General features: G+C 42.1%; 1 protein-coding gene across 2 annotated transcripts in view; it reads right to left on the minus strand.

The window, feature by feature from the left end:
• The window catches only part of DCBLD1 (discoidin, CUB and LCCL domain containing 1), a 74,710-nt gene extending 56,243 nt beyond the window's left edge, over window positions 1-18,467 (minus strand). The window contains exon 1 of one of the 2 annotated variants that reach the window (XM_027551127.1): window positions 18,249-18,467. In XM_027551127.1, coding sequence (XP_027406928.1) covers window positions 18,249-18,360 — 112 coding nt within the window. In that variant the 5' untranslated portion in view covers window positions 18,361-18,467. The remainder of the gene's footprint in view (window positions 1-18,248) is intronic. The other variant, XM_027551128.1, reaches the window with a different exon arrangement.
• Between the last annotated feature and the right edge of the window lie 1,138 nt (window positions 18,468-19,605).

The following is a 19,605-nucleotide window of genomic DNA, read 5'->3' on the forward strand; positions in this document are numbered from 1 at the left end:
ACATGGTGTGTGTATGTGTGTATGCGTGTGTTTGTGTGTGTGTGTGTGTGTGTGTATATATATATATATATGAATATCACTAGTTATAACAAAATAAGGAAATAATGCCCTTTGCAACAACATGGATGAAACTAGATATTACCATACTAAGTGAAGTAAATCAAAGACAAATACCACATGATATCACTTGTATGTGGAAACAAAATGATACAAATAAACCTATTTACAAAACAGAAGTAAACTCACAAACATAGAAAACAAATTTAAGGTTACCAAAGGGGAAGTGGTGTTGGGGGATTAAATTAGGGATTTGAGATTAACAGATACAGACTGCTGCTGCTACTGCTAAGTCACTTCAGTCCTGTCCGACTCTGTGCAACCCCATAGACAGCAGCCTACCAGACTCCCCCTCCCTGGGATTCTCCAGGCAAGAACACTGGAGTGGGTTGCCATTTCCTTCTACAAGGCATGAAAGTGAAAAGTAAAAGTGAAGTCGCTCAGTCATGTCTGACTCTTCGAGACCCCATGGACTTCAGCCTACCAGGCTCCTCCGCCCATGGGATTTTTCCAGGCAAGAGCACTGAAGTGGGATGCCATTGCCTTCTCCAAACAGATACATATTACTATATATAAAATAACAAGGACCTACTGTATAGCATAGGGAATTATATTCAACATCTTATAATAACCTATAATGGAAAAGAATCTGAAAAAGTATATATGTAGTTGATTTACAATGTTTCAGGTGTACAGCAAAGGGTGGTTCCATTCCTGGGTCGGGAAGATCCACTGGAGAAGGGATAGGCTACCCACTCCAGTATTCTTGAGCTTCCCTGGTGGCTCAGATGGTAAAGAATCCACCTGCAGTGCCTGGGTTCGATCCCCGGGTTGGGAAGATCCCCTGCAGAAGGGAATGGCTACCTCCTGCAGTATTCTGGCCTGGAGAATTCCATGCACTGCATAGTCCGTGGGGTCACAGAGGACACACTTGGCTCTGGAAGGCTGAGCGACTTTCACTTTCCAAGTCTTCCTTAAGAGAGGCAAGAGTCGTTCCTCACCACCTGCTCCTAATCTTTGACTGAGATGAGAAGAGGACCGACCGTGAAATACTTCTTTTCATTCTGATCCCAGAGAGCTACTCTAGAAACTGAAACTCGGCCTCATGTTAGGGGCCTGGGTTCTAATCCTGACACTCACACATAACATGCACTTTGCTATACACCTGAAACACTATAAATCAACTACAAGTTTAAAAAGTTAGACTTTCAAATGCAATGTATTTCTATTAATAAATGTGTGCTTTCGTGCTCAGTCATCACCTCAGTTGTGTTCAATTCTTTGCGACCCTATGGACTGTACCCCAACAGGCTCCTCTATTCATGGGATTCTCCAGGCAAGAATAATGGAGTGGGCTGCCATGCCCTCCTCCAGGGGATCCTCCCCACCCAGGGATCGAACCTGCATCTCCTACATTGCAGGCGGATTCTTCACTGCTGACTCACAGGGGAAGCCCATTAATAAATGTTGCTGTTGTTCAATTGCTCAAGTGTGTCCAACTCTTTGTGACCCCATGGATTGCAGCACTCCAGGCTTTCCTGTGCTTCAGCATCTCCCAGAGTTTGCTCAAACTCCTGTCCACTGAGTCAATGATGGCATCCAACCATCTCATCCTTCTTAATACTGATGCTAATTTTAAAAAAGACATTGGGATATTACATACTATCAGGGGAGTACTATTCACTGTTTTGGGTGTGAAAATGGTATTGAAGTTACGTGAGAAAATGCCTTTCTTTTTAGGGATGCCTACCGACATATGTAAGGCTGAAATGATATGATGACATGAAGTATGGGATTTGCCATACAGCACTTCAGCAAAAAAAGGGAGGGAGGAGAGAAAAATAAATGAAAAAGATGGGGGAAATGTTGATGGTTACTATAGCTGGGTGATGAGGTATTCATAGGTGTTTTGGTCTTTTTTTTTTTTTTTAATTAAAATGAAGAAAAATAAAGGTCAATCTTGAAGGGAAAAAAAATACAATCAGGTTTAGGATGAAGCTACACATGGTGTTGGGAGGACTCCGGGAGAGTGAGCCGCAGTGATGCATTGGTGGCAGGGGACAGGGACACTGACCTACCACCTACCCACCATCAAGGGGAGAACAGGGCAAGAAGGGGGTAAGGAGGAAGTTTGGCCACAGGAAGTTTGTCTACTTTTCAAAGTTCTACCACACAGGGCTTTTCTTCTTCTTTTGAACTGTAATTTAATTGCCAAAGCACATGATGACTAAACTTTGCATCATTTCCTCCTCTCTTTCGGCTGAAAACTTCTCCCTTCTGAAGAATATGTGAAGGGTTCATGAGGGACCTAAATCCTGGGGTTTGCCTGGAGCCACCAACCCTCTACCTCCTCAAGACAACTTACAGAAATAAAATTGGATGTCTGAAGCTTCGATTTTGGAGAAAGCTGCAAGTACTCATCAATGCTTTATAAATCCCCAAGCAATCTCGACCCCAACGCTAAACATTTTAACTCTAAGCATTTGGAAACAATCTAAATAAGAAGAGTCAAACTATGATGTCTTCAAGCAAATTGATATTAAGGAAAAGTTAAGACCATGTTTTAGAAAACTAATTTTAAAACAATATTGACCACATACATAAGTATGAAGGAAAAAAAAAAGGTTTAAAGTGTTTATTTTTATGGTGTGGGATTAGAATTGATTTCCATTATCTTCTAAACTATGAGTACATTATATATAAACCAGAAAAATAACATAATTAAAACTACCAAATCCACCTAATGTTCTTTGAAACATTAAAGGCTGTGTTCAGCATTAGTCTTAAGTTTCTGTAAACCAACATACCTAAACTGGCATTAAAAACTTACTCAACAAACAGCTCAGAACTTAATATAATGTGGTTCTCACTTGAAGGAGCTCACAGTCAGAGGGGGAGAGAGGTGAGTTAACAATAATTCCTGAGAGTCAAGTGACAGATCCAATGGACCCAATATCTGCTCTCCAAATACCTGAAATGAACGGATATGCCTCTTTCAGACTTTAACATTGGCTACTTAGGAAGTACGGCTATACAAGCTATTCTCTAAATAAGCTTAAGACAAATCCCAGATGCTTGTCTACACGAATCCACCATTTATTTAGTCTACTGTAATTCCAGCCACTAAGAAAGGAAAACAATAACTTCCTTAAAAGACTATTTCCCTTTGATAAGAAGTCACGTTCCACTAACAGCAAAGTGAAATTAAGACATATCTGATATGGACTAAGTTCTGCAATACTACAAAGAATGATTCAGGCTTTAAAAACATTTTTTTAAACTGAATTGCACTTGTTGGAAAATTATCTGGATGAAGCTAAACAACTAGTACAAAAATACCTTTAAGATTAATTACTAACTCAACCACAGAACAAGACAGCAGTCTTCACACTTGTTTTATTATGACCCATAGTTAGAATCAAGATTTTTTTTTCGTCACAACCTAAGCAAGCGCACATCCATACACCTGCATAAATAACAAGAGCCTAATGTTATAGTCCCTTGGACCGCAAGGAGATCCAACCAGTCCATTCTGAAGGAGATCAGCCCTGGGATTTCTTTGGAAGGAATGATGCTAAAGCTGAAACTCCAGTACTTTGGCCACCTCATGCGAAGAGTTGACTCATTGGCAAAGACTCTGATGCTGGGAGGGATTGGGGGCAGGAGGAGAAGGGGACGACAGAGGATGAGATGGCTGGATGGCATCACCGACTCGATGGACGTGAGTCTGAGTGAACTCCGGGAGTTGGTGATGGACAGGGAGGCCTGGTGTGCTGCAGTTCATGGGGTCGCAAAGCGTAGGACACGACTGAGTGACTGAACTGAACTGAACTGAATATTATAGTACTTTTTATTATATGTAATGAACTATGATATTTCCTACTCTATTCCATTTCTTTCTTTTTTAAAATTAAAAGCATACTGGTTGTGCCAAGTGAACTAAATGTACCACCTACAGATGGGTCCCAAGTTGCAATTTGGGAAAGAATGCTCTAAAATATCACAAGTGAAACCATTTCTAGAAACATGATTTCATTACAGTTGTATCTTTGCTCTTTGTAATATTCAAGTTACAACAGGTCTCAATGCATACACCATCACCCCTGTGTGGGTGTGAGAAAATTTCTTCCTATGTCTGAGATCAAGTGAACTCTTGATGACTACAATCTTTTCAACCACAAAAGGGAGTTTGCAATTATTACAGAGCTCTTTGTCTGATGGTAAAGCGAACAGCTTTCCCAAGCTATTACTAATTTCACTGTCAGCCATCCTCTCTTGTAAACTTTGTTACCCTCCAATTGTGCTTAACTTTTTTACTTTATGTATTGCCTGGAAAAGAATAGAAAAGCAAGTGGAGAAGAGTCTTTTTATTCTTTTTTTTGAGTCTTTTTATTCTTTGTGAGAATAAATAAACAGAAGTTACAATGGTAAAACTTCAATTATTCTAAATCTTTAGTTTTCCTGAAAAAATAATGGATGATAGTTGTAGCCATAGACACATGACTGACTCTGCAAAACAATTCTGCAAACTTAAACTTTAAGAACCTCCTTAAACTTTATTCTTACTATGTATAAAATAGGTGCTAAAGGTATAACTATTAATGTAATGAAGATGACACTTTTGTCTCAGCAGATGAAAGGCATATGAAAGTAAAAAAAAGGGGAGGAACAGAAGGGACTTGTCAAGTCTCTCTATGTGAACTCTCAACACAATGCTTCCTATCAGCTAAAGAAAAAAATCACTTAAATCAATAATATGCATGAAAATTAAATCATTTCAAGAGGTCCTATCCAACAGTCCCTACATAATGGGAGATGTTTTCATCAGTGTGCAAAGACATCAATAATTTTAATATTAACATATTAAAAAGCATCATTTGTGCCCAATGGAAATAAAAATCTCAAAACCTAGTTTAATGCTATTCTTTGCTCCTGCTGCTAAGTCGCTTCAGTCGTGTCCGACTCTGTACGAACCCAGAGATGGCAGCCCACCAGGCTCCCCTGTCCCTGGGATTCTCCAGGCAAGAACACTGGAGTGGGTTGCCATTTCCTTCTCCAATGCATGAAAGTGAAAAGTGAAAGTGAAGTCACTCAGTCATGTCCGACTCTTAGCGACCCCATGGACTGCAGCCTACCAGGCTCCTCTGTCCATGGGATTTTCCAGGCAAGAGTACTGGAGTGGGGTGCCATCGCCTTCTCCGAATGCTATGCTATTCTTTAATGGGGTATAAATAAAATCAGTGACAATTCCATAGTTCTTTGGTCACCCTCCAGTCTTGTGACTCCTACGAAAAGGAAAAAAGATCACTGTAAGGGCTGAGGATGTGAGGGGAAGACACATATTGTTTTTCTAATTTCATAAACTATTTCCATATACTTGGGAAGTGGCAATGCACTAGGTTCCTCTGTCCTTGGAAGCTGTGTGGCCTTGAGTGAGTCCCTTTGCCTCTCCAGGAGTCAATTCACCATCTGCAACACAGAGACAATGACAGTGCCCAACTAGGGTCATCATGAGGATCAGATGATACAATGCTAGTAAAGCACTGGGCAGAGAGGCGAGCATACAGCGAGAATTCAGTGTTATAATTACTATATTTTTCTCTTAAAATACTATACACAAAGTATCAAGAATATTGTTTTGAATTAGATGGCTTCTTCCAAATTGTAACACTCATTGGCTCTATGATTCTAAGAAGTTTGTATCAATCTTCCTTCAAAATGACCAACCAAAACTGGGCATGGTAAAGATGAATAAGGCTGTGTGTGTTAAGTGTTTGAAATTACTGGAAAGTCTAACTGGAATGCATTCCTCAAGATGTACGTAGGGCTACTAACTGGCAGCTCAGCATCTGTCCGAGTAGGCACTGTGGATCCCCTGGCCCTAGAAGGTTTACAGAGAGCAAGCCCATGTCACCAAAAAAGAGTTACAAGGCAAATAAGCTCCCAGAATCCTTTTCTTTACCTCAGGACAATCTCAAAGCCCCTGCTCTAACAGAGGACGCAGGCTGTAATACTCCCAAGGAACTCCTTGCTCATTGGATATCTCCTGGGAGTGGTGTTCTGTGGGACATATGGGCCAACTCCTAGGCACACAGAGACCCCAAAACAGTGCTTCTGGGATCAAAGATCAGTTGTGGAGAGATGGACCTGAGACTTTAGAGGTCTACAACCAGAGGCTGAAATTGTAATATCTGACTGATATTCTAAAGTCAGACTTCCCAAAGTTGTTATTAAGTTACAAGTGCTTAACTTACAAGAGAAATTGGTAACAAATTGGACACATTGTATGAGAAAAGTGTCTCAGTTTCACAGATGCAAATATAAAAATAAAACAAAACCCTTGTTTGTAAAGCAAAATAAACCTAAGATGACTGCTTTATCCCTGTTGAATAGATGCTCAGGATAAGGAAGTCAGAGAAAAATGGCTGCTGACCTTTACTAATAATGTCAGGATGTTGATGTCATGGCCACGCTGCAGTTGCTCAAGCTGAGGATAAATAAGAGCAATCCTTTCCATCTCAATGTGCTATGTTTTCCGAATTTGGTTCCATGTTAAATATGCATACTACTGATATTCACATAAATTGTAACCAGACACTGACTTTTCTCTCCATGTCCAAAAATTCCAATATTACTAAGTACAAAGTTCACCTGGGTTTTAGAAGTTAAAACTGTGGATAAACAAGGTCCTACTGTATAGCACAGGGAACTATATTTAATAACCTGTGATAAACCATAATGGAAAAGAAAATGAAAAAGAATGTGTATATATACACACACACATATATATAAAACTGAGTCAGTTTGCTGTACAGCAGAAATTAACACAACATTATAAATCATCTGTACATCAATAAATTTTTTTAAATATAAAATGGTAAATGTTTCTCTCTTGCTCCCTCATACACACAGGTATTTTCACTTTGACAGATTTTTTTTTAATTATTAAGAACCAAAAAGTTACTAGAACAGGAAAAAAAAAACATAAAATTAATTGTGAAAGGCTCTTACTAATAGGTAGCATTTATCAACCATCTATTGTAAAAAGTGACATACTGAGTGTTCTAAGGGCCTTTATATTAATTTTATTTAATCTTTAGGATCATCATATTTGGTTAATATATTATTAATTCCCATTTTAAAAATTATAAAACATTTCATACACATAGGCATACATATAAATAGCTATGTATAAATAGTAAAATCTCAAACATCCAAGTACATACCCCATATCTTTTGAGACAGGGCAATTCCAGCACAACCCAAGAAAGCACACAGCATCCTTTCTTCATCACATGTCCTTCCTATTATCCCTGTTATATGTGTGAAGAAGTGGAGGCTCTGAGAAGCTGAATTGTCAGCCCCATGGAGGAGCTGGCGTGTGAACCTCACCTGTCTGACTCTAGAGACCATGAAACTCAAGCATTTAGGCTGCAATTGCTAAAGCTGCACATTTTGGGAGTGAGGAAACAGAGATTTAAGACATGCCCAGGATCACACTACTACTGCTAAGCAGCACAACTGGCATTAAAACCCACATTACAATTATTTATTTATAGTCCTTCTCTTTTCGTCTCAAAATTAACATGAGGAAGAGAGCCATATTTAAGTCAGGGTTTCTCATAAAACTTACAAGAAATTCCACCACTCTCTCTTTTAAATTATTTAAGTAAGTGCTTTTTACTAGACTATTAAAGGAATAGTCTGACAGGCGACTATTTCACTTTCAGCAGAGGTTGTTCTACTTGATTGCATCAGTGTAGCTTCCAAAAGCTGCTCTGTAAATGAAGGTTTCAGTAGATTAAAGTGCTGCTTCTCAAACTTCAGTGGGCACAGCAACCACCTGGAAATCTTACTAATACACAGGGCCTGAAATTTCTGCATGTCCAAAAATCTCTTGATAATGACTATTCTGCTGGTCCTTTTAAGATGTACTCTGAGTAGCAAGAGACTTGGGAAGGAAGTGAAGTGTTAGTTGCTCAGTCATGTCTGACTCTTTGCAACCCCATGAACACCAGGTCCCTCTGTCTATGGAATTCTCCAGGTAAGAATACTGGAGTGGGTTCCCATTCCCTTCTCCAGTGGGTCTTCCTGACCCAGGGATTGAACCTGGGTCTCCTGAATTACCGGCAGATTCTTTACCATCTGAGCCATGAGGGAAGCCTAAGAGACTTAAACAGCCTTCATTATTAACAGGGATCTTGCCGTGAATTTTTTTAAAAATGAAAAATCCTTAACATGTAAGCTTTGTATGGTTTTACTTTAGTATCTATTTCTAAAATTGGAACACATCTATTTCTGACATAGATTTACTCTAGATTTCACTTATACACCTAGGACAGAAAATAATAAATTTCAGGATCTATATTTAAGCCAGAGTGATATTTCTGACACATGGACAAGAGCATCAATTTAGAAATTATTTGAACATACAATGGAAAATATACAAAGAAATAGGATGAGAAGGTTTGTGGGAACACACATGTATGCACCACATACAAGGAAAAAGCAATCAATGTGTACCCACCAAAGAACAGCAAATCTCCATTGGGAAAGAGATGGCATTTTATCATACATCTAATGAGGTATGAAACGTAAGACTTGTGAGAAAAAAAGTAAACCTTATAAAATTCATGTCATATTGCATGGTTGTAAAAATTGTACAGCCATTGCACATTCTGTATTCTGCACTGCTGAATGTATCACAGTGGATAAGATCCATGGTTAGCTACTAACTGGAAGTTTTTGGTGGTTCAGATGGCAAAGAATCTGCCTGCAATGCAGGAGACCTGGCTTTGATCCCTGGGTGGGGAAGATCCTCCGGAGAAGGGAATGGCAACTCACTCCAGTATTCTTGCCTGGAAAATTCCACGGACAGAGGAGCCTGGCGGGGCTACAGTTCATGGGGTTGCAAAGAGTTGAACACAACAGAGTGACTGACACTTTCCACTTAAAGGTCTTAATATTTCTGTGGCAAATATAATCACCTCTAAGAGAAAGCCAAAGGCTACTAATTTAAAACTTTATTGCATAAAAACCCCCTGAAACTGCATTCTTCCAAGGCTTCCTTTCTTGAACTTGATCTCATCTGGAAGAACATCTCAAGAAGATGAGAGTCAGGAGACCATCCTAAGGCACTTAAAACTGTAGGACTTGCTCCCCGAGTCCACTTTAGGCACAGAAAGTGAATGTGTCTGGGGTAAATGATCCAGTCTCTCTGAATCTCAGTTCTTTCAACAGCTCTCAGACTTGTCAGGACTAAATTAAGTTAGAGGCAAAAAAAAAAATTGACTAAAAAAAATACAAAGGTAAGGTTTTAAAATGTTGTTTACATCAAAAAAATCTGATTGGGTAACAATCATCAACAGACACTTAAACCACTAACTGAAATATTGATGGGGATGAGTCCTGTGAGTGAGCAAGAAATTACTATCCTGCAGACTACTTCCAGGTCATATGGGAAAAGGCAACTTTATAACGGAGGGATCAAGCTGTAATTTCTGGAAGTCACTGATCATTCTTGGCATCATTCAAACACGGGGCAATAAAATAACAGTAGTAATAAATGCATCTTGTTGTGATACAATTAGTAGTACATGGCACTCTGAGGTACCTTTATCAAAACATTTAGCCTGAGTCTAATCACAGTTGTAGGTCTAATTCAGCTTTATACTTTAGGCGCTGGTGCAAGTAACAGACACACCACTCAGAAGCAGTAAGTCAACTTAAAATGTGAGCCATGTCACCAGATGACTGAATCTGACTTCCTTTCAGGAAAATAAAATGTATGCGGCTGGGGATCAGCCATAGACTAAAAGTGACTTAACAGATGTAGTAACTAACGGCAAAGTGTGAACCTTGTTTAGATCCTTGTTTGAACAAACCAATAGCCCAAAGACATGTTTAGGTCAACAGGGGAAATATGACTTGAGTATTAGATGATATTAAGATATTACCATTAGTATTTTTAGGTGTGCTCAAGCCATTGTGGCCATGTAAGAAAATGTTAATAGATGTGAATTAAATCTTTAGGGGAGAAATGCCTTGAAGTCTTTAATATACTTGAATACCTCAGGGGAAAAGCAGTGTGTTTGTTAAGATCTTAATAATATAGCACAGTAACTATAGCAAAGAGGATGAAAAAGGAAAAGAAGAAAGACGGGTTGGGGGGAAGAAAAAGGAATTTCTTACCCAAAAGGCAAGAGGGTCTCAAAGATTTTTCGACCCTTCTGAGCTAGCACTGACAGCAGGTACAGGGCCATTTCTTTGTTGAGTTGAGTTACCTTCTATTCTAGACTCTTGGCAAAGCAGTGGCTTTCTAGGGGCAAGTGGAAGAAAAGGCAAATCGTGGTCCATGTGATTCTCACAGTGAGCAGCCTCCATTCTAAACTCAGAGCAGGAGCAATCTAATAAACAGATCTCACGTTCCAGTGGGCCCATGAGCTATTATGTCTCAACAGTTTCCTCCTTGGGACTGAAATCAACCACACTTCAATCTGAAGTGAACCTGCTTTCGTGAAAAGCAATAAGAAAGCTGCATTAACCTACTCAGCCACTTAGAATTTAAGTGAGACCCACAGAAATGTTTAATGTTTTCCCTGTAGGAAATTTTATATACTGGCACTCGAAACTGAACTGGACTTCATAACTCATAACCTTTAACATTCACTGGTCTTGATGTTCATCAGAAATAAAAGTGTTGTTTTTTCCTTTTTTCAAGAATAGAGTGCTCCATAAAAATCATTTACACACAACCTCTAGGTATATTCATGAAACACTCTCAGTTATGAAATGGAGCCATATAAAATTAAAACGACCATATACAAGTGTATATAAGACAAAGACATTTCTGCAAATATGGGGAATTACGTCTTCCCTGGAGATCATGAAAACTAGATAAGTAGATTAAACAGAAGTGGCATTGAATAGTCAAGGCATATAGGACTCTATAGCTTGACACAGTGCCAATGTCACAAATACCTAAACTGTCCCCAAATGATCTTCAAGGTAAAGCAGGGCCCTGCTGTCCTCAAGGTATAAGCACCTGCAGATCTCAGGGGACCACTGACTCACCTCGCCCAAACCGGTATACCACCCGCTCCCCTGCTCTCAAGATTGCCAGCACCTAACCTGGCAGCTTTCCCAGTGTTGTTTGGAAAGGGGTCTCAGATTCCCAGCCCTTTTCAGGGTTGAATTCAGTTATTTTCTTGAACACATGTAAGGTATCTCTAAAGACATCACAACAGTCATGTGTGCAATATCCTCTAAAAACACTTAAGTGACTATTACCCTTCACCTCATTCTCTCAGACTTCAGCCACAGTGTGCATGCACTGACTCAGGAAACAGTTATCTGGAAATAGTTATCAGCCAGGCACTGTACTTGGTGCTGGTGCTGAATAAAAAGGCTCTGTTTCATTCCTGCTTTCATGAATCTCAGACTTTCCTCCTCTTTTTCTCCCATCCCCACCCCCATCCCAAGATTAGAACTCAGTTTGAATTTATTTCCACAGTGGGTTAAAAATCACCATGTGGTTTTTTTCCCCCTCATCAATTAAGTCTCTTCCATTCCTGAACCCCCTAAGGTGAAAAACTTTTTTTTTTTAATTTTATATACAAAGCAGAGAATTAACATCTGGAAGATGATATCAATGTGATTACATCTGGAAGATGATATCAGTGCTGCAAAAAGGCAAAATTACTCCTTAGTCTTTCTTACTCCAGACCTGAAAGTCTGGCAATAGTTTTCGTTTCATCTTCAATGCTTTGGAATATACCAGAAGTTCAGTTCAGTCCAGTCACTGAGTCGTGTCCAACTCTTTGCAACCCGATGGACTGCAGCACACAGGCTTCCCTGTCCATCACCAACTCCCGCAGCTTACTCAAACTCATGTCCATTGAGTCAATGATGCCATCTCCTCCTCTGCCGTCCCCTTCTCCTCCTGCCTTCAATCTTTCCCAGGATCAGGATCTTTTCCAATGAATCAGTTCTTCTCATTGGGTGGCCAAAGTATTGGAGTTTCAGCCTCAGCATCAGTCCTTCCAATAAATAATCAGGACTGATTTCCTTTAGGATGGATTGGTTGGATCTCCTTGCAGTCCAAGGGACTCTCAAGAGTCTTCTCCAACACCACAGTTCAAAAGCATCTCTTTTTTCGGCATTCAGCTTTCTTTATACTCCAACTCTCACATCTATACATGACTACTGGAAAAAGCATAGCTTTGACTAGATGGACCTTTGCTAGCAAAGTAATGTCTCTGCTTTTTAATATCCTGTCTAGGTTGGTCATAGCTTTTCTTCCAAGGAGCAAGTGTCTTTTAATTTCAAGGCTGCAGTCACCATCTGCATTGATTTTGGAGCCCCAAAAAATAAAGTCTGTCACTTTATTATAAAGTCCATTGTTTCCCCATCTATTTGCCATGAAGTGATGGCACCGGATGCCATGATCTTTGTTTTCTGAATGTTGAGTTTTAAGCCAACTTTTTCACTCTCCTCTTTCATCATCAAGAGGCTCTTCAGTTCTTCTTCCCTTTCTGCCATAAGGGTGGTGTCATCTGCATATCTGAAGTTGTTGATATTTCTCCCAGCAATCTTGATTCCAGTTTGTGCTTCATCCAGCCTGGCATTTCGCATGATATACTCTGCATATAGGTTAAATAAGCAGGGTAACAATAGACAGCCTTGACATACTCCTTTCCCAATTTGGAACAGTCTGTTGTTCCATGTCTAATTCTAACTGTTCCTTCTTGGCCTGCTTACAGATTTCTCAGGAGGCAGGTCAGGTGGTCTGGCATTCCCATTTCTTGAAAAATTTTCATAGTTTGTTGTTATCCACATAGTCAAAGGCTTTGGCGTAGTCAATAAAGCAGAAGTAGATGTTTTTCTGGAACACTCTAGCTTTTTCGATGATCCAACGGATATTGGCAATTTGATCTCTGGTTCCTCTGCCTAATCCAGCTTGAACATCTGGCAGTTCATGGTTCACGTACTGTTGAAGCCGGGCTTGGAGAATATTGAGCATTACTTTACTAGCATGTGAGATGAGTGCAATTGTGCGGTAGTTTGAGCATTCTTTGGCATTGCCTTTCTTTGGGATTGGAATGAAAACTGACCTTTTCCAGTCCTGTGGCCACTGCTGAGTTTTCCAAACTTGCTGGCATATTGAGTGCAGCTCTTTCACAGCATCATCTTTTAGGATTTGAATAGCTCCACTGGAATTCCATCACCTCCACTAGCTTTGTTCGTAGTGATGCTTCCTAAGGCCCACTTGACTTCACATTCCAGGATGTCTGGCTCTAGGTGAGTTATCATACTGCCGTGGTTATCTGGGTCATGAAGATCTTTTTTGTACAGTTCTTCTGTGTATTCTTGCCACCTCTTCTTAACATCTTCTGCTTCTGTGTGAGTTCCTCTATTTTAAACCCATATTTTCAGACTTTCTGTTTACAAATAGCAGTTGGACTAGACATACAAGTTCAGTACTTTGTCTTGTTCAGGTTGATTCTCAGCTAGGGTCAGCTCGGAGTCTTCAACCGCAGGGCAGGAACTGGTTCCTCACTGCCTTCTCACCCTATTCTCACTGAGCACCCATCTCCTACCAAGCACCCAGCAAGCACTAGTCACAGCACCAGGCTTCTCATGGACCTTGCATTCTCATGGCAGGGAGATAGACAAGAAAGAAAGCTATAGATCACTCTGTTAGAAGATATGAAGTGCTCTGGAGAAAACTGCAAGCAAGGAGCAGAGCATGTGGAGTTTTGGGGAAGACAAGAGGGCTCCAGGTGGTTAGGGCTGGTCTCCTTCCAGCCCTTTCTTGGGCAAGATCCCAAGAAAGACTAACGGGGAAGGAAGTTGTGTGGACATTTGGGGACAAGCCTGTTCCAGGCAGAGGGAGTAGCACATGCAAAGGCTCTGAGCTAGCAGGGAGCCTGATACCACCAAGAAATAGTGAGAAAATCAGTATGGCTGGGAACATGGAGTGTGGTAGAGAATGAGATCCAGGAGGCAGTGGGGGAGGCAGAACAAAGGGTCCCTGTATGTGTCAATAGTAATAAACAGTAATAATTAATAAGGTAGCTGCCATTTATTGAGTTCTCTGTGCTAAGAGCAAGTCCAAATAGGTATTGTGTATTATCTCCTTACCTGGAGGAGGGCATGGCAACCCACTCCAGTATTCTTGCCTGGAAAATCCCACGGACAGAGGAGCCTGGAGGGCTACAGTCCATGGGGTTGCAAAGAGTTGGACATGACTAAGCACAGGACATTATCTCCTTAAAATTTTAAAACAACCGGTTGCTCTAATATGCAGAGATTTGACTTCATAATTCAGGACTATCATAGCAGTAAGTCCAAAACTCTCTAGGAAATATCTCCCTTGTCCCTCTTCCCTGTCCCGTACCCCACTGCCTTAACATGACTAAAATCTTTGCTACATGCTGCAGTTAATTTCCCCTTGCACCTGAAAAATAAAAATCTAGTTTCTTATAAATGTCAAATGTCTTGCTTATTTCCAAGTTGTGATCTTTAATATGATTTTCTAGTCTGTTGCAGTACCCTAAGGTAAAAGGGTTCAACTTATGAAAAGTGTGTAAGTACAGTTTGAGACACTTCAGAGTTCAAATCCTGTTTTAATTACATCCTTTGATGTGTTTAATTAATCCTTCAGCACAACTTTTTCTCCCCTGAAATATATGGTATAACTTCATGTTTCAGGGTGCCAGTTACAGATTGCACAAACTAGTGCCAAAAGACATATTGTTCTGGTGGCCACCCTCCCTTCCTTCTGCTGCACTTGCATTTAAAGGCATCCTGACGTATAGAAATAAGCACGCCAAGAGAGCTGGGCTTGCGAAACAGAGCTAATTAGTGGAAGCATCAGATGTGCCTTCATAAGAACTTTGATTAAACCCTTTATTACCTAGTTTCCTCTAAGGAGGACAATTTGAAAATATCTCCTAAATAAAAAGACACTGTTCAGTTCAACTCGAGAAACATTTATTGGTCAGGTGCTATGAAGATAAGGACAGTCCCAGTCACTGCCCTCCAGAACTTAGAGTTTATCACGTTGACCAAATGGCAGACCTTCAAGATGAAGGAAAATCTGGGATAACTGCACGCACTGATGCAGAAGGTGCCAGAAGAAAGTGGGGACTACTTTTTAAAAAGCCAGTCACCCAAAGCATCAGACATCACCTGTCCCCTGTTGAACCAAATGTAAAGGACAGATGGCTTAAAAGCAGAACTTCTGAAAGTAAAAAGTTAGAGTTGGGCAGAATCTTATAATCAAATTTTCTGTATCTAATTGTATGCTTACAAGTTTCCACAGATATTAACTGCTTATTTTTATTCTTCTAATACTTAAATCACAAGAAGGAAATCTTTAATATCCATTTCCAAATATTTTAGTGAAGAAAGAATCAGAGATTTTTAGTTAGCACCAATTCCTCACATGAATAAAAGGTATTTTATTTCACAAAACTGATAATCAAGGTAATAAGACCTAAGCCCAAGCCTATGGATTTATACAAACTGAAACAATGCTAATGATCAACATACATGTGATATTACTGTCGTCGTTTTAGTCACTAAGTCATGTCCAATTCTTTTGCCAGGCTCCTCTGTCTTTGGGATTTCCCAGGCAAGAATACTGGAGTGGGTTGTCATTTCCTTCTTCATGGGATCTTCCCAACCCAGGGATGGAACCCACATCTCCTGCACTGCACCGAGATTCTTTACCGCTAAGCCACCTGCGAAGCCCCAAATGTGATATTATGTAAAGTCAAAATCATGTGAAACAATCTGTGGAAATACTTAACATTAGTTAAGTGGGTCCAGAGGAACAGGGCATAAGAAGGAGCAAAAATCAGCCCATATTCTGCTTATCAAGCCCTAATGCCTGGGGCCTGCCTGGCAGTGAATATAGAAGAATGGACTTTAAAAAAAAAAAAGAAAAAAAAATATATAGCAAAAACAGCACATAGGCAAGCAGCAGTCTTACAAGGAACCAGTATAGCTTCAGGGGTCACCAGACTCTGACTTTTTTAAAAAAATGAATAAATTCATTGACTAGGCTTATAAATATTCAGATTATCACATTTATTTCCTGAAACAACACAATGAATAGAAGTCTAATATTAAATGGTCTGTGACACAGATGGTAGTAGCACTTTATCATATTATCATCACACAGTATTATATGATATATGTTATAATAATATACGATATATATAATTAACATTGTACAATATCAGATGTTTCCAGCATCTCAAAGCTGATTTGAATCAGAATTACCTGTGGGAACTTTTTAGAATCGCATCTTCCCAGGCCCCACCCATTGGATGTTCTGATTCACAGTATGGGTTTGGGGCTTTACAAAGCTTCTGGAGACAGGGGTGATCAGGCAGGTGGGGGAGCCAAGAAGCACCAGACTAAGCTACCTTCAAAAACAATGATGGTAAAATGCAATAAATAGAGTCTTCTCAACAAAACCAGATTCATGCTAAGGCACGAGTCTTACTTTTTAAACATTAAGAGTACTAATATCACTGAAGATCACCATACAACTATATACCCAGTAGCATATTTCAAAACCTAAAACGGGTTTGCATACTTAAATTTACGAAAACTTGAAAAACAGGTGATCAAGGGCTAATCTGAAATACCACAGATGTGAGAGATATTCAAAAATCATTGATTTTGCCTCTTCACTCAAGAGATATCAGAACTCAAGTTCCTAGATTTTTTTTCAGTAAATGTGCCAAATCTAAGTTTTACTTCTTTTGTGTTTGAATACCTATGCCTTTATTGGTTCTTTTAACATCCTAAATATACAGGATTCTTCATGGAAACACGACATCTTCTTCCAACAATTTTGTGCAATAAATATCAAATGTGAAGCTCTAGGAATCTAAGCAATCACACTACTTCCCAGAGACTGCTCTATAAAGCACCCAGTTAACAGTCTGGATGCCATATAACATCTAAAAAAACTGCATTTGGAAAGATGGTGACAGCTGTGGCCAGACTAGTATAGGAACACATCGCTGGATCTATTCATAGATGTACAGTACTGAAGGTGCATCTTCAAACAATGACCTGAGAAACATTTTCTAAGGGCTTAAGACACCCACGATCAAAATCCTACATATTTAATAAAAGCACACACATTTATCAATATTTTACAACATTCCTAGCATTCTGCTATTTTAGGGGTTTATTTTTTTCTTTCTTTCCTAACAAATAGCTATGTAAGCTAATTTAGGAACCAAAATCAACATCTTGAGTATCAAAGTTTCAGACTGAGAATAGAGGGTTCAGTGACCAAAACGCCTGCCTTTGGTTTAGCTTTGATTCTTGTCCCATTAGAAAACACGGGGTGGGGAGCCGTCAAAATATTCTGGATAGATGCACTGCCATTAAATCATCTGAGTTGATGAGGGGCAAAAGTAAGCTAGGAGGGAAACCACTGGAAAACTCCGCAGAAAGCTGTCCCTCGCGATCAATAAAGAACTAAATTTCAAGGATTTGCCTACAGCTGGTAAAACGGCTTACTGCTTTCAGCTGCTGGATAAGCAGCAGTAAACTCGCCGGTGGGCTAATTAGGTCCAACTTGAAGGCAAGGACCAGGTCCAGAGAACGATCAGCCAGGTCGGGAGACTCGCTTAGACACCCAAGAAGGAGCCGAACCACACGGTTCCAAGTCGGGGCGCAGCAGCACACTCTAGAGGGGCGTCCTGTTTGGGGCTGCCGGCTTCCCAGGGCGGACCTCGGGAAATCGTTTCCCAACCATCCGTGCCAGCCAGAAGCTCACACGCCGCGCAGGGACGAGAGGCGGCCGACTGTGGGCAGCTCTGTCAAAAGGTTTGAGAGGCGCCTCCCCCGCTCACACCCTCCCGGTAAGGCTGGGGTCTTCAGCTCGCGAACCCCGGGCCATGTCACTTCTCACGGGGCCCGCGGAGTCAGGAAGTCTGGAAACCAACTGAGGGGGAGAGAGAAAGTAGGGAGGCGCGAAGTGTCTGCGGGCAAAGGAAGGAGTTTGGTGGGGAGCGACTGGAATGCAGTAACTTATTTTTGACCCGAGCCGCCATCGGCTGGAGAGAGCGGGACTCCAGGCGCAGGCTGCGACTCCGACTTTCCCCCGCGCGCTGTCCCTCCAGGCCCAGCCCGCCGCCCACCGGACGCGCTCCACTCACCCAGCTCCTCCGCCTGCAGCCAGAGCGGCGCGAAGACCGCGAGCAGCAGGGCCAGGAGGCCGCGCCGGACAGCCCCCGCCTGCGCGCAGCCGCCGCGGGCGCCGGCCACCATGGCCCCGCCGGGCGCCAGCTTGGCAGGCTCAGCTTCCCCTTGGCGCGCGCAGCGCCGCCGCCGCCCCGGCCGGCCGCCTCCTTCGCGGCCGAGCGCAGCGCCTGGACTGGGCGCAGCCGCGGCCGGGCACCGAATCTCATTGGGGCGGCCCGGGGCCCAGCCCGGCGGGGGCGTCTCCTGCCCCGCCCCGCACGCCGGCCCCCAAGGAGGAAGTGGCTCCCGGGTGGCGGCGGGCCGCCGGAGTGGAGGCGCACCGGGAGCTCCGTTTTCCTCCGAGAGCATACGCTCTCGTTTTCCTCCGCCCCTCCTCTCCAGTGCACGTGAACCTGGGAGCCCGGAGGACTCCTGTCGGTGAGACCTGCCCCGAGCAGCAGTGTGCCCGGGGAGTCCCCAGAGTGCCGGAGCCAGGGGTGGGCGCGCCGCCTACTCTCTGCTAAGCCCACGGGGCTGAGCATGCCATTGACAGTAGCAATGGAGGGACTCGAAATATTGTCACGGTAGGATGATGGTGGTGACAACATCCAGTTCAAGTTCCCTCATTCATTCATTCATTCATTGAAAAGTTACTAGGTTTCAGAAGGGTGCCTTCCAGGCACGGCTCTAAAACCTTGTGACACTTGGCAGACATTAAAAATAATCAGGCAAGTATGCAAAGCAAATTGCAGTCGTAGACGAAGAGTGCCAGTGGAGTACACCCAGGAAGGTCTAATTAGATGGCAGGAGTCGAGACTGCAGGTAGGAATTAGACACGAAAGGCTTCACTTAAAAAGTGGCATCTGAGCTGAGGCTCGGAGAGTGAATGGGACTCGGGAAAACTGAAGGCGGGGGCAAGAGAACTTACCTGCTGCGCAGAAGAGCTGAGGGAGGAAAGGGCCTGCGTGGGGGGAGCGAGGCGAACAGGTGAGTTCATGGCCGGGAGTGGGAAGCCAGAGTACTGAGCAGGGGCCGAACGCGGAGGGCCTGGAAGGGTGTTTAAACTTCATCCCCGGCGCAAAGAGCAGCCACGGAGGGTTCAGACGGGAGGAACGACATGATCTGGCGGGTGAAGGAGGGTTTGGGGGAGGACAGTTTGGAAGAGGGGAGGATTACAAGGCTATTAGCGAATAGCTGGGTGAGAAAGAGGTAGTGAAAGTGAACGAGGACAGATTGAATACACATTTTAAAGACTGACGTCTCCAGATCGCTAGACCTCAGCTCTCTACCGTAACCTTCTCGCTACCGCTCCGCGCGCTGCGGTTTTCCTGG

This window comes from Bos indicus x Bos taurus, chromosome 9 (assembly GCF_003369695.1).
Source record: "Bos indicus x Bos taurus breed Angus x Brahman F1 hybrid chromosome 9, Bos_hybrid_MaternalHap_v2.0, whole genome shotgun sequence".
NCBI lineage: Eukaryota > Metazoa > Chordata > Mammalia > Artiodactyla > Bovidae > Bos > Bos indicus x Bos taurus.